At 35.5% G+C, this 27,337-nt stretch overlaps 1 protein-coding gene and 1 long non-coding RNA gene across 3 annotated transcripts in view; one reads left to right on the top strand and one right to left on the bottom strand.

The window, feature by feature from the left end:
* The window catches only part of LOC145663104 (uncharacterized), a 645,511-nt gene that overhangs the window by 231,701 nt on the left and 386,473 nt on the right, over positions 1–27,337 (top strand). The window lies entirely within an intron of this gene.
* Positions 1–27,337, bottom strand: part of tll (nuclear receptor subfamily 2 group E member tailless) — a 52,120-nt gene that overhangs the window by 15,394 nt on the left and 9,389 nt on the right. For both annotated transcript variants that reach the window (XM_081729372.1, XM_081729371.1), the window contains exon 2: positions 521–602. In XM_081729372.1, the coding sequence (XP_081585498.1) occupies positions 521–602 (82 nt within the window). The remainder of the gene's footprint in view (positions 1–520; positions 603–27,337) is intronic.

The raw sequence follows: 27,337 nt of genomic DNA on the forward strand, positions 1-27,337 counted from the left end.
TTTACGAATGGCATTTTGCTTATTAAAACAAAACATGCTACATCATTGCCAAACTTTCCAGATACAATGTTATTATCTCATTAAAGTGTCCATTAGGAGGATAAGCCAATCAATTCCGTAAGTGTACAATGTAAATTTAATTTGAGGTTTAAGTGTTAAGTAAATGTAGTATTTATTTATAATAAATATTTGCTAAAATCAGAAAGAACAATTTTTTCAGTAATTTTTTGAATTACGTTCCCAGTATTTCATTAATTCGATAACTCGATAGATAGAAAAATTTTGTAAACAAAAGAAAAGCAATTTTTTGGATGTTTTAATTAAATATATAGAGTAAAAACCGTATCAAGTGAAGATTTGCTATACTGAAAAAATTTTTTGATCATTTGATATTTTTTAAAAAAATACTTTTTTCTTTAAGTTGAAATTTAATTTTGATCTAATGACATACTTGGTACACATAAAACCAAGAAATAATTACTGTGAGAAAAAAATCGGGAATATATATATTTGTACCTACCCGTCACAAGCGAATATTCCGTAATGTTTTCCTGAAGAGTGGTCCTGGCAAACTTTACATGGTATATCGTACAATATCCTACCTGAAAGTAAACAAAAGTTTAAAGTTATTGTATTGGCTATACTACAATAATCTTAAGTAAGTTTACGATAATTCAAATTAGCACTTAAAGCAGTCTATGATAATTGTACTAAAACTAAACCAATTATTAGCCTAAAAATAATTTCTTTCTATTGGAGATACAGGGTTTCCACTTATTTGCTCGAGCAAGAATTCTCTGACGATTCAGATCACGATTTATAAAATTCCTGTTCTATATATATATAGTATATAATGTACAGTTGTCTATCTCTGAGTAACTAGCCTTGGAAATACTGAAGTAAGTAATTTTACTTCGAAACACGAAAAGTAACTGCCAGTGAAAACCCAGCTCTGAAACATTTTTTTTTTAAGGATGGAAATATTAAATCACTTTCTCCAGTTGCAAGAGGTCACCAATTACCCTGATAAACCACTCCCTATATTCCTAATGGACATTCAAATCGTTCCCACAATGCAACAAAAGTGACTCTGGGACACTACCGGCTAGAGTTGTAACTAACTGTATCGTCTGCTACTGGCAATAGCTAAGTGCATCATTGGCGAATTCTAACAAACGCATGTGCTCTGAATGATTTGATTTGTTCTTTGCTTTTAGTAGTTCGTAGTATCCAACTTCCTTGAGTGGTGGCGCCACAGTCTCCCAGTTTCAGCGGGAAGAGCAGCTGAAACCTCTTATACTTTATGCAAGAGGTACTATCTCTGTCAGGCATTTTTTATTTTGTAAGAAATGCCTGATATAGCAAAATAAAGGTCTGAAACAATAGATATAGCAAAATGAAGGTTTGAAGCAAGAATTCATACTTAAAAATTCCCTGACTTTTCCTTGAAATTCATTTTTACTTGAAATTCTTTGGTTTTTCAAGAACTTTTAACGAGTAAGGTGATTCACATGACTTTTCCAGGTTTTTCCAAGGTTTTCATGAAATTCCCTGACTTTCCCAGTTTGTCATGAACTTCTCTGACATTTTCCGAATTTTTAAAGAGTAAGCTGAATTCCCTAACTTTTCCGGGTTCTCCAGGTCGCTGGCGACAATGTGATAACTGGAGATTGGATGTTACGATACAAAATGTCCATTTTTTTAGTGTGTTAAACTTACGAAAATATTGAATTGCATGAAGTTTATTTGGGAGATCTATGTTCAAATTTGAACAAAGTTTTGCCTATTTCATTCGATATTGCCTATATTATTACTTAAAGGCCAAAAATTCCTGTTCTTTGCATTTTCTACAAAATCAGGACTTCATTGGGATAATTTCATTGATCTCGTGTTTCAAGAAAGGTTTCTGTTCCTTCATAGAAATATAAAAATAACAAAAGTGAACTTTGTCCAGCTGAAGATGAAGCTCTACTTCTGATATATGAAAAGAATGTTGCCGCAAAAAAGTGTAGAAAGTGTTTTAAAAAGTCGTAGAGCTATGTGCATTTAATTTTTGTTTTTAGTTTGACGTCCGACAATTATGCTCCGAAAATAAGGAAGACGGTCATGATGATAATGAACGAAATATTAGAACAAAAAAGTGGGACTACATGAGAGAACCCCGGGAAAACCACACATGGTATTTTTCCACCATAACTCTTACTTGGTGAGAGCTGGGATCGAACCAAGGATTGCTGTGTAAAGTGATCAAGTGTGTTAAAATGTATTTATTTGTTAATTACAGACGGGAATAATTTTATATTTCTTCATTTAGTTTTCTCTACCTCCTCTCTCCACTTGATGGTTCATTGAATGTGAGTAAATCATATTTTTTTCTGATTATTTATTTTATTATGTGCATTTTTTTTTGTTCCGTGTGCCTATACAATTAGGGCATGAAACTAAAACGTTTGAAAATAATTATATAAAGTGTTCATTATTTTTATAAAAATCGTCAGCATGCCAAGGGCACGTTTTATGCAATGCACGTTTTGTACAATGCAATTATGCACGTTTTGTACAATGCAATTATGCACGTTTTGTACAATGGGCTTGGTTAACCGAACATATTGTAAAGTACCCAAAATTCAAACATATATTTTGGAAATTTATTCTGGCTGTTGTAAAACAAGGAAGCGACAATCAAACTATTTGTTTAAGGAAATAAAACAAAAATCAGGTAATGTAGACATCACACCACGGTTACAGGAAGTTTTCCTTAGGAAATATGTAACAGAGTAATGAATTTCAGAAGGTCTGAGCTAAACTCTACGCTAGAAGGAGGAAGCGTCCAGATCCCGGGAGAGAATGGTACATTGTTGATACGGAGAGTTAACTCACGGAGTTTGAATTAAGACTGGATAGTGAAAAGTCAACGTTAGGAGATTCATCTCAGCTAAATTAGCCAATGAGTATTACATCTACTTAACAACATCCTAACTAGATGTAATACTAATTGGTTAATTTTCTGCACCATTACAATTTAGTAGGTTTGTGTAATCAAGACTCTTTTGAGTCCTGTTAGCTTGTGGTGTGATGCCGAATATATTCAAAGAAATTGATTTCTATGATTTTATTTCTTATTCTAAAGAAATGAATTAAATATTTCCTGAAGTTGTCATGACACACGGTGTTACAAATTTCTGATGAGGTACGCTCTGCCCTCAAGCATAAAAGATTCTTAGGTATTAAGTCATTTCAATTTAAAATTTGTAGCACACATTAATATTTTCAGAGTTAAAAGTCAAAGCTTCATTCATGTTTATTATATGGCCAGCTACACTCTTCCTAGTAAACACGAAGCTAAGAAAAAAAACAAATCATACATTCTTTTCATGTTTATGCGCTGGCCGCTATTTGGTCACCACTGTTGTACGTAATAAGCAAAGGTAGTAAGAACAATTAGCTAAAAAAAAAAAGAACGAAAAAAACCGGAATACTAAAAATATCAAACCATAAGATTGTCCGGGATATTGTAGAGGATATCAGACTAAGCGCCTATTTTGAATTCTCCCTGTATGTAGTTATTTTGTTCTTCAAACAAGAAATTGTAATTATTAAATAATAAAGAAGAGACTTCCCTATGTTGTCACCTCATCCCAATACAAATTTATGCTTACCATTCTCTTCCTAGTTTCTGTAACTTCACCAAAACAAACTCAGCCACGCCGTTTCAGCAATTAAACTTCCCTATTAACCAAGATAATTGTGATGAGCTAGTCATCCACGTGCGGAGCACCAGGAAGAAGCGAAAGCTAGGAAGTAGAACAAAACCAGGGGACACGGAACCCTCGAGGTGAGAAGTGTGACAGAAGCCGCCAGAAACACACCTTGGACCCCCATTCAGAAGAGTCGTCGTAGCAGCAATTGAGAGACGGTCGGCACGCCTGGGCCCTCACCAACCCTTGCATGACAGAGGTGTCATTCCACAAAGGCCAGAACATCTGGGAGCTGTTGCCCTGAGGTCGAGAGGTTCTTCACTCTCGAACGTGAGGTCCAAGATCGATACCAGACGGAACCACTCAACGGAAGCAAGATGGTGGAAATGTGGACCTTCACTTTGTGAAGATTTTTGAGGCCTTTGCCTAGCATTTAGGAATTTTTTTTTCTCCTAATATAGAAATGCAGCCTCTGTGAAACATTGTTATTATTAATTCCGAACCATAAGACTTTTAAATTAACGTCAATTCATCGATTTTTGTCATATCATTTTTTGTTACAATTCTGTTACATCAAACCATGTCTTTCTTATTATTTATTTTTTGAAGTGACGCAAAGATTGGGTTTATTTTAACTTTAAGTATGTTGTGTTGACACTGATTTTATGTGCATGTTTACTTAGCATTTTCTGCATGTTTCGATTATTAGCTGAACAGTATCTACAGCCTTTTGATGATCTAAACGATATTTCTACTACGCAGTACTTTGAACCTATAATTTGTTCATCACCGATTGCCATTCCAGTTACTAGAAATTTTTATACCAATCTTAAAGACAATTTGCATTTATCTACCCCAGTTTCAAGTATTTCTTATTCTTTCACACCGGACAGTTTAAACATGGCCCAAAATAATAGTGAGAATGTAGAAGGTTCATTGACCTCGATTCATACGATAGTAAGGCCCGAACCATTTTATGCTAAATTAGGAGAAGACATCACGCGGTATTTGCAGAAATACGAGGCTATTGCCTCCATCAATAATTGGACAGGCATAAGAAAAAAGCTAATTCTATGTACATTGATGAAGGGTCCGGCTGAATTTTGGATGGACAATACTTCCAAAAAACCCGAATTTGCTAATTGGACTTACGATGAGTTCAAAGCGAAATTAATAGAAGCTTTTGGGAGCAACACCATGCCTCAGTTGACAGAAAGTGAAATGCGTGCTCGCGAACAAGGAGAAACTGAAAGCATATCTGATTATGTTTATTCTAAACTCAACCTCATTTTGAGGGTAGACCCTCAAGCCCCCCCAGCGAAACAAACACAATTAATCATAGAAGGTTTGCAACCTGAGTATTTTAGGGCCGTTATTCGTAAGGAATATGATTCAGTTGAAAAACTGATATCAGACTTAATAACTGAGGAAAAAACAAAGATCTTATTAGAACGGAAAACCATCGAGAAATACATTAAGCGCAATTCGTCAATATTGCAGTCTTCATTAGTTTCTAGTAATACGAATGTTGACCCGATGAATACGCATTCTTGCTCTCAGCCTACCACACAGTCCAGAGCTGTTGAGAAAATTTCTGCTCAGAAAAATGCTGACGCGCATGTAAACTCTCAGGTCCCTGACTCCAATGCACTGCAGCAAATACAGCAACAGTTAGAGAAACTTTCTTTAAATATTACGTCTCTCACTGCAAATCAAGGTCAATCGACAAACACAGGAAATGCAAGTTCATCTTTTCGTGGTAATAACAGAGGAAGAAGAGGTCGAGGTAGAGGGGGAAACCAAGCTCGCTACTACAACAATTATGCTCAAAATCAAGGGAGTAATGGTGACAGGGGTAACGCGATTGACAATAACTCGAGTGACCAGGGTTCAAGCCCCGCTGCGGGAACTTCTAAACCACCACGTTCTCCTATTGTCTGTTGGCGCTGCCAAGGATTAAATCATATAGCCCGAGATTGTCGCGCATTTTTAAACGAAGAAACGGAATAGTTGGTCGGGACACAACTATTCGTCATTCTGTGTTACAAGTCCCTATATTCAAGGAATCAGAACTCCCATACATTAATATTAGAGCAGGGAGCGTGTACACTCCATTGTTAATCGACTCAGGATCACAAGTTTCTTGTCTCCCTGAAAATTTAGTTCCTAAAGGAGCAAAGAAAATTGCAATTACTACAAAATTAAAGGGAGTGACGGGCAACACAATTGAAGTATCTCATATTGTTTTTTTGCGTTTCTTCATAGGAAAAAAGAGCTTTACGCATCCGTTCAGAATAATTCCTCGGTTTCCATTTAAGCCTTTGCTTGGTCAGGATTTCTTAACATCCCATAATGTTTTCCTGGATTTTCAGAACAATATTTTTTCAGTTAATAGATTTGGGAAGCCACCTGTAGACCAGCTTCCACGTAATAACAATGAGGGTGTAATTTCTGAAACTTTAAAAGAGAAATTAGCGTCTCTTTCTAAAGCTATTTACACACTTTCTGAACGAATAGTGCTTCCAGCGAAAACGCATACTCGAGTTTCTCTCACTAAACGTTATGACATAGGAGGGAATAAGAATCTTTTAGTGCCAAATATTTCTTTGCAGAATAAATTAGAAATTTTTATTCCTTTTTGTGTGTTGTCACCATCTCAGCCTTGTGTATGGATTACGAATCCTACTGTTAAAGACATAACGTTAAACGAGGGTCAAGAAATAGGGTTAGCCGAAGAATTTGAAGAAATATCAGAGGAAGACTCTGCTTATCTAGTAGGTCAAATTCAGGAGGAATTGTCACCGGAAATTTTAGAAAAAAGAAAACTGTTTGACAGGTCACAAATTCAGGTTAACCCCGAACTTTCTGAAAGTGATAAAGAGAAATTTTATGATCTCGCTTATCGTTATAGTGATATTTTTATGTGGCACGATCAAGATTTTTCTTTTGCTAAGGATTATGAATATCAAATCCAGCTCAAAGACAACACGCCTATATGCAAACCAGCCCTACCTGTACCGTATCATTTGCGCGCTGTAGTTAAAAAACAGCTGGACAATTTATTACAAAGAGGGATCATTTCGAGAACTATATCCCCATGGAACTCACCCATTCTCTTAGTTAAAAAACGAACAGGTGATTATCGTTTTGTTTCTGATTTTCGGGCTGTAAATGTCCAATGTATGGTGGATTCTTTTCCGATTCCCAGCATGGAGGACGTGTTAAATCGTGTTTCTGGAAAGAAATTTATTACAATGTGTGACCAAAAAGATGCCTTCTTCCAAATCCGCATTACAGAAGATAGCAAACCAATCACAGCATTCTCTGTTCCGGGGGAGGGATCCTTTCATTATAATGTGGTTCCTCAAGGATTACTTTGTTCTTCTGCGGCGTTGAACCGGCTCATAAAACTGACATTAGCCGATATTCCATCGCCCCACATATTGAATTACCTAGATGACTATTTTATAGTATCCGACACCATACCGGAAATGTTAGAATTATGCACATTACTTTTTGATGCTTTTCGCAAGCGAGGTTTAAAATTGTCTCCAAAGAAAACCAAGTTTGCACAGACTTCTGTAGTTGTTCTTGGACATAAAGTAAATAAATATGGTATTTCTGTATCTGACAAAGTGATTGACACTATAAAATGTTACAAACGTCCAAAAACTAAAAAACAACTCAAATCATTTTTCGGCACTTGTAGTTTCGTGAGACGCTTTGTAAAGAATTTCAGTGAAATTTCAGCTCCTCTCTTACAATTACTTAAGCGTGATGCTAAATATAGCTGGAAAAAGCCACAACAGGATGCTTTTGAAAAACTCAAAGAAGCAATCATAAATTCACCCACTTTAATGAACTATCACCCCAACAGACCATTATTTCTGTACACGGATGGATGTAAATCTGGGGTGGGGGCGGTTGCTAAGCAACCAATTGATGATAACCCTGACAGTGAATTAGTTCCTATTGGGTATTGTTCCCGGTCTTTAAACGCCACAGAAAAAAATTACTCAATATATGAGATTGAGCTTCTTGGGGTGCTATATGCACTACGTTCTTTTCGTTACTGGCTCATAGGAAGACATTTTTTTCTAAAAACGGACTGTAGAGCGATCACATTTCTCAAACAATCTAAAAATGTTAGTGGCAAGCTAGCTCGGTGGCTTTCTCAACTGGAGCAATTTGACTTTACAATATCCCATGTCTCAGGAACCGCCAATATAGAAGCCGATAATATCAGTCGTTTTGCTTCCAATAAAAGAGATCTCGAAGATGAAAAGTTAAGTTCAGAGGACCCCTGTGTTTTTTTTCTAGAAGATAACACCGATATTAATATTAGCGAAGCTCAGAGAAAAGATAATGTTCTTAAGCACATTATTGACTGGCTTGAGGGCAAATCTAAAGACAATCAGTATGAAAGACAAGCTTCCTGTTATGAATTGCGCAATAACATTCTTTACAGAAAAAACAAAACACCTATGGGTATGAACTACTTGCTTGCTATTCCTTTGTCATTGCGGGAAACGGTTTTTAAGAAGTGTCATGAGGAGATTTTGGGAGCCAATCACTCTGCTTTTAGTAAAACATATAAATTATTAGTTAACAGTGTATATTTTCCTGACATGAAACGTTTTGTATATAGACGCTGTAGAGAATGCCTTCACTGCCAAATGTTAAAGAAAAGAGTTGGTTTGAGTTATGGTAAGCTGCAAACTCACCCTAGTGTTATGCCCTTTTACCGGCTTTATTTGGACGTAGCTGGGCCTTATTGCACTAACAATATTTTGAAACACAAATATTTTGTAGTCTGTGTGGATGAAGCCACAAGATTTTGTATAACAGCTAGTATTCCAGACACCACTGCCAATACTTTGGCATCATTCCTTTTTAATGACGTCATTTTAAAATATGGGTTATTTTATGAACTCTGCCTAGACAGGGCAGCTGCTTTTACAAGCGCCATATTTAAGGAATTGTGCAATATTTGTGGTGTTACATTGAAATTTGCAGACGTGAAAGCACATTTTTCTATTGGGCTTGCTGAGGTAACAATACGTAATTTGGAACAAAAATTGAAGCTCAATATTGACCCAGATAATTCAGGAAACTGGGTGGAGTTACTTCCCAAGGTTACATTTAGCCACAATATTTCTATTAACACAAGTATGGGACACTCCAGTTTTGAATTACTCCATGGTTTCAAACCAAGGTTAATACATCAAGCTATGTTTGACACACAGTGTCAATTTCAAGACAACGCAGTCAGGCTTTCTCACCTTAATGATATTCGAGAGCAGGCTGCTGAAAAATTATTCAAAAGGTTCCAAACTTCTGCAAAATCATATGACAAGCGTCATAAACAAGTGCAATTTCAGAAGGGAGATCTTGTTTGGATATATGTAGATAATATGAAACGGGGCCAGACACGTGCTTTCACTGGGAAATACATTGGACCAGGTGAGATACAGGGCAAGAATAACGAAAATAGTTACTTCGTTAAATTCACCACTGGCACAGGAAGACAGAAGATAGACTCCATTACGGTTGACCGTCTTAAGAAATATTACCCTCCGTCGCCTCTGGACGAGTTAGGAGATCACGACCATCAACGCAAGAAGCCTCCCACCAGTGACGATATTGAAGCCAGAGACTCAGCCATTCAAGGAGAGAACGTACCCCCTGAAGAGAACTGTACAGAAGATGAGGAGGAACGGAATCAGCTGTCTCCACGGAATGATGAAGACGAAACAGGCTTACCAACATCTAGGTTTATCATTGAATTCACTGGAAGGAAAGAGGGAGAGGAAGAAAAAGATGATCAAACTGACAATTACACGTGCCTCAATATCGTTAATGCCATTTCTATGCTCCATTTACCGGCGTGGGATGTCACAGCCAGACGTACGCTACATAATGCGCCCAAAGTTTCTTCAAAATTTGGTGTGAACACTGAGATCAATTCTAAAGTAGCTTTGTACCATGGCAGCATTGTAGAACTCCAGGGTGATGCCATTGTAAACCCAAGCAACACGGATTTATTACCCATAAGGGGCGCAGACAGGGCAATACACTTAGCAGCAGGGCCACAATTAACTCAAGAATGTGCACGCATTGGGAAATTAAAAGAAGGTTCGTGCATAATTACAGAAGGCTTCAATCTTCCAGCTAAACACGTAATACACACTTGTGGACCTAAAGGTGAAAATAGCAAATCATTACAGTCTTGTTACGAGAAAATCTTATTTAGTGTTTTAAACAATGATTTTCGTACAGTTGCATTGCCCACCATTTCAACAGGTGCATTTTTATATCCTAAAACACCAGCATGTCACATAGCCTTAAGAACTGTGAGAAATTTCTTGGAGGAAAATTTGGATTCCATCGATAAAATTATTTTCTGTGTTTACGATGTACAGAATAAACGAATCTACGAACATTTGATGCATGAATATTTTCCTGTGTAAAAAAAAAAAAAAAAAAAAAAAAAAAAAAAAAAAAAAAGTGAGCTTGAGCATATGAGTGAATAAGCTAATCTTATGATTACGATACATTAGTAATGTGTAGTGAAGTATTGATACTCTATTTTTGATAATTTTGAAACTACTTTTTAGTTTCTGTGGGATATTTTCATTATCCTTTTATTTTGAGTATTATTTATTGTGTATGAGTAGTGGGTTGCATGATAAGTGTTCTTTGAATATGTTTCATATTCTTTCCTGACCTTTTTGTTGGTCGTTTTTTCACTATCAGTGAACCTTCAAGTAACATGGAAATAAATAAATAAATAAAAATATATATGTACATATTAGACGATATAAGGGAAAGAAGCACTCAAATGTTTCTAGTGCTGTATATAGTAGATAATTTTAATATTGTTTTATTATTGCTCATAGCTCTTCACCATGAAGTTAAGAAGTAAACACAGGAATACTGCTTCAAATCTATATTTAATTGTAAAATTAGGCATGATTTCTATTCTAATGTGCCACTTTTCTCACTTTGTTGCAGGCAAAATATCTCATTCTGATTTTTGTGACGATAATTGCTGTCACTACAGTAGCAACTTTAGAATTCAGTATTTCGTCTGGATTTTATTTTAAAAAGTTAATATGGTCACCTATCAACACTCAGTACCATTAACTTTCAATATTAGTTTTGTGTTCCCGGAGAAATTAAACTCTTCTACGTTGTATAAATTTTTACACTGCAATACACAAAAGTATTATCACATTGATGTATGTAAAGCCGCAGATACGCTTAAACAATTACACGATCACATTTTGAAAAATTTTTTGCATATACCGAAACCTGTTTCATAAGCCGGCACCTAAGAAATCTAAGAGAGCGTTATTGGGTTTTATTGGCAATCTTCTAGGATATTGTTGTGATGTAGCTGAATCATCAACTGTAGATGCTTTGCATCAAAAGGAAGAAAAGTTAGAAGAAACTGTATTGCAAGTTCAAAAACAATTAATGAAAAATAACATATTTTTACAGAACTCATCTCAAGAACTTTCAAATTTTCAGGCTCAAATTCAAAATAACTTCCAGAGAATTAGAAATTTTTCCCAACACATTGTAGAACAAGAAAAAAGATTAGGCAAATCTCTTAACACGCTAGATTCTAAAGTGACGGCTGAATCGTATGCTTTTATCTCCGAATTTTATGAAATCACGGCACAATTTTTGAAATTTTTGGAAATTTATAAATATGATTTATTAGTAGAAAGCTGTAGAGATGGCAAACTCAATGCCAATACTATACCATATGATGTTCTTGATGCACAACTATTAGCTTTAGAATCTACTCTTATTAAATCTGGGTTCGTTTTAGCCATTGATAGAAACCTAATAGAAATTTATTACACCATTTCAACGCTGTCATGTTCTATAACAGAAAATTACATATTTTTGCAACTGAAAATTCCTATCCTGGAAAAAGATTCTAGCTTTGAAATTTTCTCTGTAAGAAGTATACCGTTCGCAATTAGAAATCAGACATGTGTCGTCAATTTGGAACCTGTTATTGTAGCCGTTCAAAACAAAAAGACTATAATTCCCATAATAGGATCTGATATGCTTGGTTGCCAGTTTCGAACTACTCGCTTATGTAAAATTCCCAACCACGTTATTACAAATTCTCGCCAAACAGAATGTATTACGCATGGATATAGAGGACAAACTGTAAGGGATATTACTTCTACTTGCGATTTTCGATGTGAATCAGTCACAACAGTTCAAATAATGGAATTAGATGACCACCAATACTTATTAACGCACCCTCCAAAATTTGTTACCCTATGGAATAATAGTATCCCAACCAACCTCTCATTACCTGATCACTTGAATTTTGGTGCTGTACAAATAACTCTACCGTGTAACATCAAATTGGAAGTCACTCAGCATCTCTTTGTAAAAACAAATTTTCCCTGCTTCGATAATGATTTATCAAAACCTAAACTTCTACATTTATTTCCGGCAATGATTGTAAACAATGATTTATTTCTCGTTGGACAAAAATTCAAACCCAATGTTTTCTTTAATGTCAATATATTAGTGAATGATTTATGGATTTCATCTGTTAGCCACATGAATGTAACACCTTTTTCATTGGTTGAAACATCATTTGAACGTCCTATCTTTGAACATGACTGGCTTGTTCCCGGAATCATTTTTCTTTGGCAATTAATACTCACCATTTACGTAATTTATGTTCTCAAACAAAACAAAATGTTAATTCTGCCATTTTGTTTCAAGCCTGTGAGAGCAATGGAATTATCTTCGGCGTTTCAAAGCTTTTTAGGGATTACTGACCTGCTCATCTTTATAACCCTAGTTCTCATGTTATTTGTGTTAATAAAAATCTTCCGATTATTACAAAAGAAACCACCATCTCTTCATCGTACTTTTCCAAGATTTTTGCCTGCTACTGTTAGAAACAATGCCTCAACAGAAACACGCGAGGACTTGCATCACTCCACGCTAGAACTCACTCCGAGAAATATCTCAGCATCGTATTTAAACAATTATATCCCTTATGTGTAACGTATTTTATCTCGTGGTATCCCAGTCATTTAACTAATCTGGAATAGTGCTACTCTTCATATACCGTTACCGAGTAGTCCGCGGTATATCGGGCTTTTCAAGCACTTAGTAGAGGAAATGCTACTAACCAAATTAGTTAATCTAATTGTATCCTCCCATATTCTAACACTCCCACGAATATCAATTTTAACTAACACAAACTTATACGAATACCTAAACTTAGAGAGATTTTACTTTGCATATGTATAATATATATATTATTTATCTTATATGTTATTTATTATTTATAATTTGTCTTATTATATTACATATATTCATATATTTATTTTATATATCACAATTTGGTTAAGGAATCATATAATTATTGTACATAAACAAGTTACAATTAATTTTTCTTTCAAATGTCATTTTTTTCCTTCCCACTTAACCCCTCACTAGTATCTCAGTCATAATCTATATTAATAATCCCATATTAAAATTATTACACTTACCTCCCATTAAGATTGCATAACACCACACTTCCTGAAGTACTATTAACTAATTCGTTTTATTTTTCTTTCATGTAAAAAAAAAAAAAAATCTGAATCAGCGCAACCTTGAATTCTATCCTTCTACATCTTCAGTTTCTACGTAGTAATGGAAGCGTCCGCCAGAGGGCAACCTTCGACAACATATTATAATTAATTCATACCTGACCGCCATCTTAAGGACATTGGAGAATTACTACAGCATCTTTGGGTCATCAACACTCTTCTCCAGGAGAACACTCCGAATTTTTTTTCAAAATCGTCGTGGAGAAATAGAGCAGGGAGTGTAGAGGATATCAGACTAAGCGCCTATTTTGAATTCTCCCTGTATGTAGTTATTTTGTTCTTCAAACAAGAAATTGTAATTATTAAATAATAAAGAAGAGACTTCCCTATGTTGTCACCTCATCCCAATACAAGTTTATGCTTACCATTCTCTTCCTAGTTTCTGTAACTTCACCAAAACAAACTCAGCCACGCCGTTTCAGCAATTAAACTTCCCTATTAACCAAGATAATTGTGATGAGCTAGTCATCCACGTGCGGAGCACCAGGAAGAAGCGAAAGCTAGGAAGTAGAACAAAACCAGGGGACACGGAACCCTCGAGGTGAGAAGTGTGACAGAAGCCGCCAGAAACACACCTTGGACCCCCATTCAGAAGAGTCGTCGTAGCAGCAATTGAGAGACGGTCGGCACGCCTGGGCCCTCACCAACCCTTGCATGACAGAGGTGTCATTCCACAAAGGCCAGGACATCTGGGAGCTGTTGCCCTGAGGTCGAGAGGTTCTTCACTCTCGAACGTGAGGTCCAAGATCGATACCAGACGGAACCACTCAACGGATTGGAGGATAAGGCTTCACTCAACATTTGAAGAGGCTCATCACATCGAAATGGCTGAGGTACAGTAAACCTTTTCCTTTCCTAACCTTTGCGTCTCTGTGATTTCTTCTATTAGAAAACATGCATTTCATTTCACTCATCCCCAATTAATTACTGCAGCGCTGTACTGCTCAGATCCCCACGTACTTTCTCTCTTGCCATGCGAAGTGCTATCCCCACATTCTTTCAGTAAAGAACTGATAATTGAGCAAATAACTGTGGTTGTAACCCCACAGTACAGTACAGCAAGAATATATAATTAGTCTGAAACAAGTCAATTATACTTTTATAGGTTCTGAGAGTTAACTGAGATATTGAGAACCCAAAAACAACACCACATTTACGTATGAGAAAGACTGTACTATTTCATCTCATCATGTTAAAACAGCGCACCAAAGAATAGTGATTCTCGATGAATGAGATCTCTTTAATGGCACCCATTATTAGCGAAGTGTAACGTGAGAAACAGCCGTCCACGCGCAAGCGGCAACCCACAGACACATTCATTCCTGCTATGATCTAACGAGAAGAAGGGATGACACAGGAAGCGGAAGTGAAGCAGAAAACGATGGACAACAGACGTGAAGCGAGTGGGAATTTGGATTCGGAGATTTCAACGCTGGTAGAGAACAGAAACAAAACATCTACGGCGACAGATGATGCAGAAGGTGATCATGAGATTGCTCTTACAGCCCGGAAGTCACACATATTAGTGAAGTAAAAGAATTTAAAAGCTCTGGGGGATGAATGTTTCTTCTTTCTTCTATATTGTGACGATGAGGTCAGCTACTTTTATTCATGAGAATGTTATTAATTATATAACAAATGGAAATAATGATAATAATTTAAAAATACTTTTTTAAAATATTTTCCTAAAATGCACAAAAAGAATTTCTACTACCTATAATTATATCCTATTCCGTTATGCAATCAAAATACTCTGGAGTTGATATATACGGCATAACATCCAGGATATCTTCGTGACACGTTTCATATTGTGTGACTACGATGGACTTCACGAACTGATTAATTATGAAAACGTAATAATCATTTGTTAATGATCATTTGTTAATATGTGCTGTTTATTATTAAGACAAGAGCAGGCCCGTAGCCAGAACATCAAGGCAGGAGGAGGGAGTGTTTCGAGACCTGATTTGAGTTTAGTTTACATTCATATATACATATATTTATGTATTTAACAATAACCAGATACAGCTCAAAGGCTATTTTATACTGGATATCTAATAACAACAGCAACAACAATGGAAATGATTTGGGAAGGTATCGGCCAGGGCCTGTTTAATAGATACCATCCTTGCATTTGCCTGGTAGAACTGGGGAAAATCTTGGAAAACCCCAGTCAGGAAGCTCGGCAGCGGGAATCGAACCCACGACCTCCCGAATGCAAAGGAAACGCTCTACCACTTGAGCTACTTCGCTCGACCACTTGAGATACCACGGTAACAAACAACTGAAAGTTTTAGGGGACTGAAAGTGATTTCAGGGATGCTGAGCCCTGCTTGGTGACCCCTAGTTACGGGCCTGAATAAATCATGTTTAGATGTAACCCTAAGTTAGTTGTGGATAAAATTTTAAAAATTTAAATCTAAACACATACAACGTGTTTTTTTAACTTATAGTATACAATGAGCCGTAGGGTTGGGAGTAACACAACTAGGACACTTTAATTCAAGCAGTTCTCAATCACCTTATTATGACGAAATGAAATCTTTCCGTTTTACGTCCCACGCATACGTCCTAGAGAAGGAGACGAATGATGAATGGAAGTTTTTGATTATGAAAGAACTGGTGGAATGAGAATGTGGGAGAAAATGGAAGTAACCTCAAACACGATGTTGTCCACCACAAACTCACATGACCTGTGGCCCAATCAGCGACCCCTCGCATCAGAAGTAAGCGCTCTTCTACTGACACTGTGCTCTCTCCGTTATGACGCCGGATTAGCAAACAATATAACATTTAAAAATATATATATGAACCGTCGGTAGGGATCGAACCCGAGATCACGCGTTCCCCAAGCATGCTCGCTAACCATTGGCGAACACGTGAACAACCTACTTGTTCGAAATATGTTGCCGAACTTATTTCTTTTTTTGAACTAATATCTATAGAAAATTTAAATGAATATATCATTTCGATAAGAATAGCTCACTTCTGTCAGCGTTGAAAGATTAGTAAAAGAACATCGCCATACTTGAAGCCGACCTGCGGTACCTCACAAAACAAATAAAACAATTCGATTTTCCAGCAAAGGAAGTGCAAATTGATATATCCATTTAATGTCTACGTTAAATTCCATAAACCAATCGGCGCTTACTTTGTAGTATTGTTCACGTATTGATTTCTTTTTGTGCTTTATTGCCTGTTGCCCTATTAGCGGCGGGAGTTTTTCATCCCAAAATTCTGCAGCCTGTTTTCTGACCTCCGAGGGATGTTTTACAATGCATAAACTGAACTGACATATATTTTTATATATGACAGTATTTCAATTCTTTTGAATGTCAATGCTTACATTGTTTAGAATTGCAAACAGCATTTACAAGGCTCGTGGCATGTCTGCAGCACCCAATAAAAGGACAATGCATTTATTTTTCATTTTTATTATATTCCAAAGAATATAGTCGGTGCAGACAGAAGAAGTGATGGCACCAAGAAATGTAGATATTTAGCTCTCCTCTCCGGAATAAACTAGGATGTTCCTTCCTGGTTTATGGCTGTGCCATGGCCATTGCTGGAGGAATGGCGTTTATTGTCTATTTCTGCAGAAGCTACAGTTGAAAGAAATGAGAGTCCATTAGGCGCCTGTAAACACCAGTGTCTCTACCTTCACAATACAAAGATTACCATCAAGAAGTAGCTAATCTGAGGGGGAAATTTTGTATACAACTCTCAACCACGGCGGCAATATACAAAGCAATACAAGAAGCTAAGGCGCGAGATGGCTATCTCTGCATTGCACGTCATTAGGTAGCTTCTGAAGACATCTCCAGTGGCTTGTACGTTATTGATTCTTTTGGAACGATTTAACACGGTTCTTGTGACGCCGGAACGGTGATAATTTTTAATGCTACGGAGCATGGACGTCCATTACGATTCAACTCAAGGAGGCGATTTTACATTTTAATTCAACAATACATAAAAGAGCACTTTAATATAGGAAAATGATCACATCCAAGAAATCACAAATTTTTATGGATAAGCACAATAAAAACTCCTTGCTATAAATATGCATAGCCTTCCCTGCTGGTCTAGTGGCTAGCATAAACACCTTTGGTGTACATAGTCCAAGGTTCAATTCCAATCTTAAACTGTAGGTCCACGTTTCGTATAGCTTCAGTGCTAGAAAGGGACGCTACACATTAACAAACATATGATGATACATAAAATATAAATAAAGGAAAATCTTTTAGTTTAATATCCCACGATTATGCCCTTTAGGCTAAGGGAGACGATTGATTAATGGAAGAGAATGACGATAGAAGAATTGGTGGAATGAGAATCCGGGAGGAAACGAGAACCTGAGAAAACCCACGGACTCAATATCCACTGCAAACTTACTTGGTCGGGGATCGAACTAGAGACCTCACGCACCAGAGGTAAGCGCTCTACCACTGAACCACCACACCCTCCATTAATAAAGAAAGCCGCTCCACCACTGAACCACCACGCCCTCCATAAATAAAGAAAGCAAATGTAAAAGCGTACAATGTAATTACTTTCAGACTTTTCCGTGTTTTTGATATCTTTGGAATAGAGATAGACCAAACTAAGGTAGATTTTATGTTTAACTAATAGTACAAAAGTAAATAACTAGTTATTTTACTTTATTATTAATGGCTAGTGCCCTTACAGGGTTTCGCCCTCTCTTAGGAAAGAGGAGTTGATATATGGATGAAGTGAGGAATTGAGTGATGCTCTAAGGGGTATTTTTATTGAACTTCCTTATTAATGACATTATTTTACTAATGTATTTTTCTTTTAATTTTTATCTAAGTAAAAAGCAGCAGCGAAAGTTCAGATATTGTAGGAGAGGGCGCCAAAATTCCCAGATGTAAATAGATTTTTAACGTTTTTCACGGTTATATTATTACCCTATCGATTAAAATGTATATACAGTAAATCTTAAGCTCAGGAAAACAGTTGATCCCATGGTCAAAAGTTCAGAATTAACAGGGAAAGCGATCGCCTTCTTTTGCTCATTAGATAGACGCTCAGAATACTGAATACTATTAATAATAAATTCATGGGATACCTGTATCTTTCTTACTTCAGAAACCTACATACATTTCGTTTAATTAAAATTGATTTTTAAAATACTCTCGTGTAATTGAGAAGTTTGCATATTCTCTTTCGGGGCGCACGAGTTTCATTTTCAGTGGCAGTGGGTGCACAGCCTTAGCTTTGTGGAATAATTACGAGATTAGGCGCGCACCCACAATTTTTTGTTCGGAGGGGTTCAAAGTTTGGGGAGGTCCACAATATAGGGCACTGTGTTTATGTAGCATCGAACGGTTGAACAGTAGAAAAAAAAAAAAAGATAAGTAATTTTTAGGTACTGACACCTATATTCTTACGAAAAATGATAAAATTATATTGTTTTTATCGGAAAAGAAATAGTAAAGATGATGAATAAGGTCAAATCTTGTCTGTATTAAGGATTTCTGCTAAACAAATAAGCCTATAGTTTTATTACGAAAGCATATAAATTATGTCAAGTTACAAAGTTTGGAGGTGGAATCTGGGCCCGGTGGTCCCCGTAGTTACGTCCCTGTACAAGATACTTGAATTTCACTTACTTCTGACTTCAGTTCATTTTGTTTTCCGAACTATATACGTAGTATATTAGTAAAATGTACAAGTACTCTAATATGTAACACATCATTTTTAAGTAAAAAATATTGAATTAAATTATATGCTCTTTTGGTACTATAGCCTACAAAGAACTATAATATTCATTGCGACCATGGGGAAAATTCCTGTTTCGTTGCGTCAGATACGACCATTGATGGACTTTCCTTCTTGTTTGAAAGAGAATATTAAGGCAGACAAGTCATTTGCGACCTTTACGATTGTACACGAGACGAGAGACAATGTTGACTGGTACAGTTTGTCTCGATTTTAACTAATTATTATAAAATTCTTCATAATTTTTAAATTCTAAAATTTCGCGACACACTTTAGGGGAATGCGTGACACACCAGTGTGTCGCGATACATCGGTTGAGAACCATTCTAAATAAATGCATAAATTTAATTGGCTGGCTAGCTGGATTACACTTTAGCTCCCTTTCAGCAACGTGGCTATGTGAGAGTGGCACCTACAGCTTAACGCGGGATCCTAACCACATGATCTCTCGCAGGGTATCGAACCCGGGTTAACTGTACCAAAGACGCGTACACTAACCATTCAGCTACGAGGGAGCTCACAGTTGGAAATTGAAATATTATAGAAATTTTTCGCTTTAAGAGTGGAATTTTCGAAAACGCTAAAATATATATTCGATTATTTTTAATAAAAAGTTTATGTGCTAACTTTCGTTTCTCTAACTTCAGGAATTCGTGAGATACTCTATTATTAAAAAAAAAAAAAAAACTCTTTACCCTTCTCTAAAATGATATTTTTTAAAAAATCAATTCTTTTCCCATACGTTCATGGAAAAAGGAGCTTTCTGTACAAATTTCACGTTTCCAGCTATAGTAGCATTGCTGGCTGTTTTTGAGTTGACTAATTTTAATCTTTTATACTACAGTATAGTTCATGTAACGATCCCAACTATATCGTAGTAATAAATTGAATTTCGAAAGTTGTTAATAGTTCCAATTTCATCACCGGAACGGATACGAAAACTAGGGATCACGAATCACGTCTTTTAGCTTTTTTTTTTTTTTTTTTTTTTTTTTTTTTAATCCCTTACATTGACTCTTGAGGGTTCCTCATTATCTCAAGAGATCAGTGAACTTTCTAACCATCAAAAGGAAAAGAGATACGGTTTCTACTGCAAACAACGACCTTTCTTTGAAACAACATTTTAGCAAAGTTTTCCCCTCTTCAAGAAGTTGTCAACAAGTTGCTTCTTTCCATTGTTGGAAGCGTCTAACTACATGGGCACTTACTGTGGATCGCTCTTTAAACCTATCCTGACATGAAAAATATAGATATCCTGCCTCTATTGTATTTTACTTGGTGTTAATTTTCGTTAGTAATTCCCAATTTTCTGTATGTAAATCACTATATTTACTAGAACAGAATTAGTCCTTCCTGCTGAGTAGTTTTACATATAATCCCGGGATTTATTCCTGGCGGGAGAGCACTGAATACATTGTGATGGTTCGGATTCTATATTAGGAAAAACTGTAGGTCCACGTCTCATGTAAACTAAGTTCTGAAAAAGCAGGCTTAACTTCGAGAAACAACAACCGAACAGAATTACCATAAATGTAAATTATACACAACTCGATAGTCCTGCAGCTAATGAAGGATTCTGCCTCGCCAGATTCTTAGTTCGAAGATGAGTGCTCAGTACATGTTTTCTATAACCAATGTCTCTGACTTTCTAGACTTGAAATCGATACCTCTTAATGTATTCTGTACTTCCAACAGCGATCACTAGCAGAAAGTCAGTACATAAAATATTTAAATAGATAAATTATTTAAATGGCTTTAAAGATTTAATTAAATTAGCAGTGTACTATATTTAAACAAAATACCTTCTTGTGTGTTTTCTATTAAATTCAGGTTATCTTTGTAAAACGCAGGTGAAATTTTAATAGTATATATGTTGCCTTTTTATTTCAAGAGTGACATACCGTAAAGTGGGCATACTTTGGCTCTTTAAAGGCAACTTTGGCCCAAAGGAAGAGAAAGATTTAATTTTTTTCTACATTATTGTTATGGTTTCTATCAGTAAGAAAAGTTGTGGATCGAAGTATTACAACATTGAGAGCACACGTATATGCCTATTGGCGCTAGTGATTTGTTTCCAGAATGTGGGAAGCAAAATGCTAGCAATTGTTAGCAAGTAAACGTTTATTGTATTTCAAGTTCCACTCCACAACTTTTGTTCATTGCGTTAAAATGACATATTTTGATTGCACAAGTAAGTAGAATATAAAAATGTGTTCATTAGCGAATATTAATAAGCTAACGCCTTAAATGTTTGTTCAATTACATACAAACTATTAAGCGTTTAATTGCGTGAGGTAACATTGGCCCAATTTTTGGGGCAACATTGGCCCATATTTTCTGTATTGGAAATGGCCCAATATTAAAGATGAAATGGTATACAAATGGTGCGATCTAATAAGGAAAATTAACCCCCACTAGCTTCCAAAAGAGGATATTATACAGTGTCTGAATTGCAAGACTTTTTCCTAAAACTGAGTTCTGGTACCGGTAAAGTACTCTACCGCAATGAAGAATATGGTGCTGTTATTTTTGGATGTTAACTATTCATCCATTTAGAGAGATTTTCATCGAACTATATTTTTGCTTGCCTCTAAATTGAACAAAGTGATTTCACCCTCATGTTTTTAATACAGACATTTTAAGTTCAGTATTCAGAAATTTGTAGCGTTCTTTTATAGATGTTTTGTATTCACCCAAGTAGAATACAAATATTATCATTGAACGATATCTCTCGTCGAATTGAAATAGAGTAAAAACATTAATAATTTCACCAATGTGTTTATAATTCCCTGTTCTTCTCTTCTGTATCTTAAATACAGTGTTACAATAAAACTTTCGTTATTTTGACAAATGGGTTAAAGTTATCCCAACCATGAAAATTCTTGCATGGCATCAAAATATTTGAACTAAAATCATCATTCTTGGACAAACTGATTATTTACTGCTTTCAAAAGAAAGCCAAAGAATTGCATTTTAACAAAGAGAAATATCATTACATTACCTCCCTAATCTTAAGAGGTATTAGAATGAGAATTTTAAAAATAAAGAAACATGGGCCAAAGTATATCCAGTTTACGGTAACTCAAAAATCGCCCTTATTGACTTATGGCACCAAAAAACGGAAGTTAATCTTGGTGTCTATCTGTGGTAAAAATTTCACAGATGTGCCTCCAAAACTGGGCGCTAAAGAGCACTTATGTCGTTATTGTGCCCATTTGTTTTCACTGTGTTTCAAAACTTTCAAGTGGTTTTCCTGAAAAGTTAGTAATTTTGAGTTATGTCACTTTTGAAATAAACAGGTGATATATATTTGTCAACAAATTATTTATTATTGTGGTACATTTTTGAACTCATCAATGGAACTCTTTTTCAACTTATCAACTGTAACAACACATGCTCTAATATTCGACACAGCAAAAGACTTATACATATTTCGATATATAAGTCTTTCAATCCCTAAAACAAAACAAAAAAAAAAAAAAAAGAAAGAAAAAAGAAAAGAAATCCATAGAACAATGCATTTCTAAATGTTCTGTGTACTTTCGTGTGCTAGTTAATAAAGTTTATATTGTTAATTGATAGGTTAAAAAAAAACTCCTTTAATGAGTTCGCAAAGTACCATAATATTAAATATTTTGTCAATAATGGTAAGTGGTGTATTTTTTCCCTTCAGCATCGTAATGTCTGTCCTCTCACGCCTGCTGAATGTTAATCAAGTTTCAATACTTATCATACTTATCTTAAAAAAAAAAAAAAAAAAAAGTAGAGGAAACATTCAATTTCGGATTTTCTTTCAACAATGATTCCTTAGTATTTATCTTTTGTATTCTATATAACCTGGTCTTTACTCAGTTGATTTCGAAAACAAAATTTTATCAATTGGTAAATTTGATATCATTCCATTAACTCCTGGTTCATTACAAATTTCTACTAATGTTATTATACCAATTAGAAAAATGAAATCCAATACGTAATTGGTTTATCCTTTAGGGTAAGGGAGACGATGATCAAAGCAAGTGAATGATGGAGGAATTGGTGGAATGAGAAAGTGGGAGGAAACGGGAGTACTCCCGAGAAAACACAATGTTGTCCACCACAAAAACTTACTTGACTATAGATCGAACCAGGATCCCCACGCACCAGAGATAAGAGCTTTACCGTTGAGCCACCATCCAACCCTTACACAGGGAGCCAAAGAAGTACTGCAAAAATACTGGTAAGTGTTGTCGAACAGGGTCGGAAATTTGCTCGGGAGGGGGGGGGAGACGGGGAAGATTCCAACCCGGAACATTCCCTGAAGTTACCACTACTGGTAAGAGTGCTGTACGGGGCAATTTTTATATTTTAGCCCTAAAAATATTGTGACACGATATTTTAAGAACATGTTTTCTGATAGTATTACTTCTCTGCTTTTACCAAGTTAAAAAAAAAAACACACACACACACACTTTGATTGTTAAATTCCACAAGGAGCATCATGTTACTACTAGCATATTCATAAATACTCAAATGTAATATTAAAAAGAAAAAAAAGAAGAAGACATGCTGCATGTCATGACCACAAATGTTGCGGAAGTCCTATTTCAATATGCGTGTTCAAGGGGAAAGGAGTCGCTTGCAAATCATTACACAACTGAATATGGAAAACTGGATTCCCACATATAAGAAAGGAGTACTTTCCTCTTTTTTCCTCTCTCTCTCTCAAATAAAAAAAAAAAAAAAAATTCTCACAGAACAGTAGCAGGAGATAAAGATGAGAGAATTGGTTCTGATGATGATCCTCAACCATCTGTCTGTTGTTCCGTCACTACCTGCCAATTCCGATGCTCTCCATCTCGCGTTCACCTGGACATCACTCGTCACGAAACAATACGCAGGGTCACGTGAGCTGACATATGTGTGCTCTCTGTACAATGGGTGACGACAGACTTTTTATAGAGAACAGAAATTAAAAAAAAATACCGTAGGTGCATCAGAGCCATTCTTTTCCAGACAGTTAAGCATCATCTGCTTATGCGTAAAAAGGGAAACGAAGGGAAGATGATAACGGGATTAATTGCACGACAATGCTTTGATTTCTCATTGTATGTGGTAAAAACGTAAACTAGATTTATCGTTTAAATTAGAGATGTACGGTCTAATTTAAACGAGTTTTGCAAGTAGTATATGTGAGTAGTCCAGTTCGAAAACGATTCTTGTCCGTTTACAGAAAATCCCACGAAACTTAGAAAAAATTAGGATCTGCATAGGAATACTTCAGTGTGTTCATATGAAAAACTTATTTCCAGTGCTACAAAACACATCGATTCTACAGTTTTTCCCGTTTTTTCTTGATTTTCTGTAAATGGACAAGAGCCGTTTTGGAACTAAACGACTCATGTGCTACTGCTATGAGGTATCCAACAATAGAAACAATATACTACGTCACAGTGTATATATTTTATATGCAGTACTTAAAGATATATATATATATATATATATATATATATATATATATATATATATATATATATATATATATATATATATATATAATGTATTCCAGTAGAATATAAACTAACAACTATATACACTGAGAAAAATCGATTATCTGAACAGCGGTATGTTGTAGAAATATACGGAATACTTATGTTTACTACGGAAATCTGTAAGAAGCATACATTATCGGTATGCTACAGACGTACTACTCTTTTCCTGCTTGGATGTTACATCATGCTAATGCAGGATGTCTGACATCTGACAGTCTTCAGTATATTACATACGTATACGTATATTATGCTACATACGTACGTCCATCTGTATGTGAGATCCTGAATAGTTCTATATAATTCTTTCTTTCGTACAGGAAGTACGTAGGTCTATAAAATATACGTTTTCAGTTATACGTTTGTGCAGGATTTTCCATAGGGTTTTACGTTAAGTTCCAAAATTATAGGATTTTCGTATGCAACCTACGTTTTTACGTAGCCTACACCCCATACATTTTTTCTCAGTTTTCACGAACGACAAACTTTTTAACGCCATAAAAATTCATTTTTCTCGAGAACCACGCATCAGAATTTGCCCTCAACCTTATCATTTTGTTAAGCTCGATAGTTTAAGAGTCAGTCATAATTTTGGGCTATATATATCATGAACCATACACTATATTCTCATCTTACTAATGTCACAATAAGAACCTTTCGATGAGGATATACTTCCGTACTAGTTTCATTTAAGGTTGGTTTAAAGGGACAAGTTTTGCCGATAGATGGCACTACAGTCTTCGTATCTCTCCCATGTATTTTTTACCTTTCACGAAAATTCACGATTTCTCTTACAAATTTCAACCTGGAGACTTCAAACTTTTAGAAAAGGAACTTCATAACCCATCGAAAGCAATAATCCGTGCCGATTTTTTATTTAGATTTTTTTTCGTTGTTGAAATGCCTTGATTGTTGAAATGGATATCCACACCTTTAACAATGGAACTGTTTCGACAATGAAGAAAATTCTAAATAAAAAAATCGACACGGATTGTTCCCTTTAATACGTTATGAAGCTTCTTCTCTAAAAATTTGAAGTCTGTAGATTGAAATTTGTAGCATAAATTGTAAATTTTCGTGAAATGTAAAAAATACATGGGAGAGATACAAAGACTGTAGTTATCATCTATCGGCAAAACTCGTTCCTGAGGTAATGCAGTTATCATTAGGATCAGTGATTTTAAATGTTGGCGTTCTTATAGAACAAAAACGGAATATTGGGTGGGCAGGTTTGATATTGGACTAATAAAAAAGTTGCTCAAGTGCTATATATGGAGCATTGGACTGTATGGTTTAGAGACTTGGACATTACGGAAGTTAGAGAAGAAAAAATGAACAGAGAGGGGTAACAAACGACGATATTTTAAAACGGATAAGAGAGCTATATAGCTAGCATCCTTCGTAGGAAGACGAATTGGATTGGACATATTTTGCGAAGAAATTGTCTTCTTCATACTGCCATAGAAGGAAAGATGGAAGAAAAACGAGGAGTAGGAAGAAGAAGAACACAACTGATCGGTGATTCGAAGAATAGAATAAAATATTAGGAGTTAAACAAAGAAGTTGAAGATTGAGAGAAAAAAATCCAGGCCAAACCTAAATTAAAATAAAATAAAATCATTGGTCGCAGGACTTGCAAAAGACAGAATGCCTAATAACAATAATAGATTATTTAGGGTGTGTTTCAGATTTCATGACCTGTTCTCTTATTATTGAACGAAAGCCACTTTAGATTTTACAAATTGCCAGAAGTTTTGACTTTTTGTTACAAATAATAATAGTAATAATATTTGGTAATGATAAAAGATATCCAACTGACATTAACAAATATTTTCTTATAGACTTAAAGAAGGTGGTCAACAAAATGGTAGTTGGTTTCTTTCTTTTGGAAAGTAAGGAGGTAAGCGTATACCAAAAAAAAAAGAAGAAAAAAAGAAAAAGGAAAAAGAAAGAAAGAAAGAAATGAAACAATTGCATTTTCATAGACGAACTCTTATGTAGTATAACTAGGCTTCGAAACTGGGATTCTCGCATGGTTGATAGTTGACAGTGTTAATTATTGCTGACCATTTACCAGGAGGAAAGTTATTTCAAAAAACAGCAACGAAAACAAGTTAGGAGTTTTGCTAACTTTATTCCTGAAAATGTGAAAATTCTGCAAGATATTTAATTTACTTTAAAAGAGTAAATAAAATTTTGGGGGGTTAAGACCGAAAGCCCTCCCCCTTAAACTACTGTTCGTATAGTTTATAATATTAAAATTTAATCTTGCGTGACCGCAAAGTGTAACATTCGATTATATTATAATTAGGTTGAGTATGCACATGCTTTTTCCCCCTTCATCATGTGAAAAAGCTCTCTGCCGATTCACCTGTTCACTTGAAAGGTAATTAGTGTTGTAAAGTAGATAATAAATTGGTCCAGCGGGAGTAAAAGAATGAATGAAAACTGTCGTGATTCTGCTACAACAGATGGTCTATTCTCTGAGCACCATATTGCACAAAACGTAATAAATTAGAGCACGTTAGAGAAGATATTCTGTGAGAATCGCAGAGAATCCCAGGACCCACGGTGCATTTTATCACACCAAATGTTGCGGATGGTGAAGTGTTCAGATGACATATGTTGCTGTTACAGGTATATTCAACAGTGAATGAAAAATAATCAAACATGCATCATTTCTTAGTTATAATGTCACAATGGGTTAGACTGCACAATACTACTATAGTTC

This window comes from Thermobia domestica, chromosome 10 (genome assembly GCF_964235325.1).
Source record: "Thermobia domestica chromosome 10, izTheDome1.hap1.1, whole genome shotgun sequence".
In the NCBI taxonomy this organism is placed as follows: domain Eukaryota; kingdom Metazoa; phylum Arthropoda; class Insecta; order Zygentoma; family Lepismatidae; genus Thermobia; species Thermobia domestica.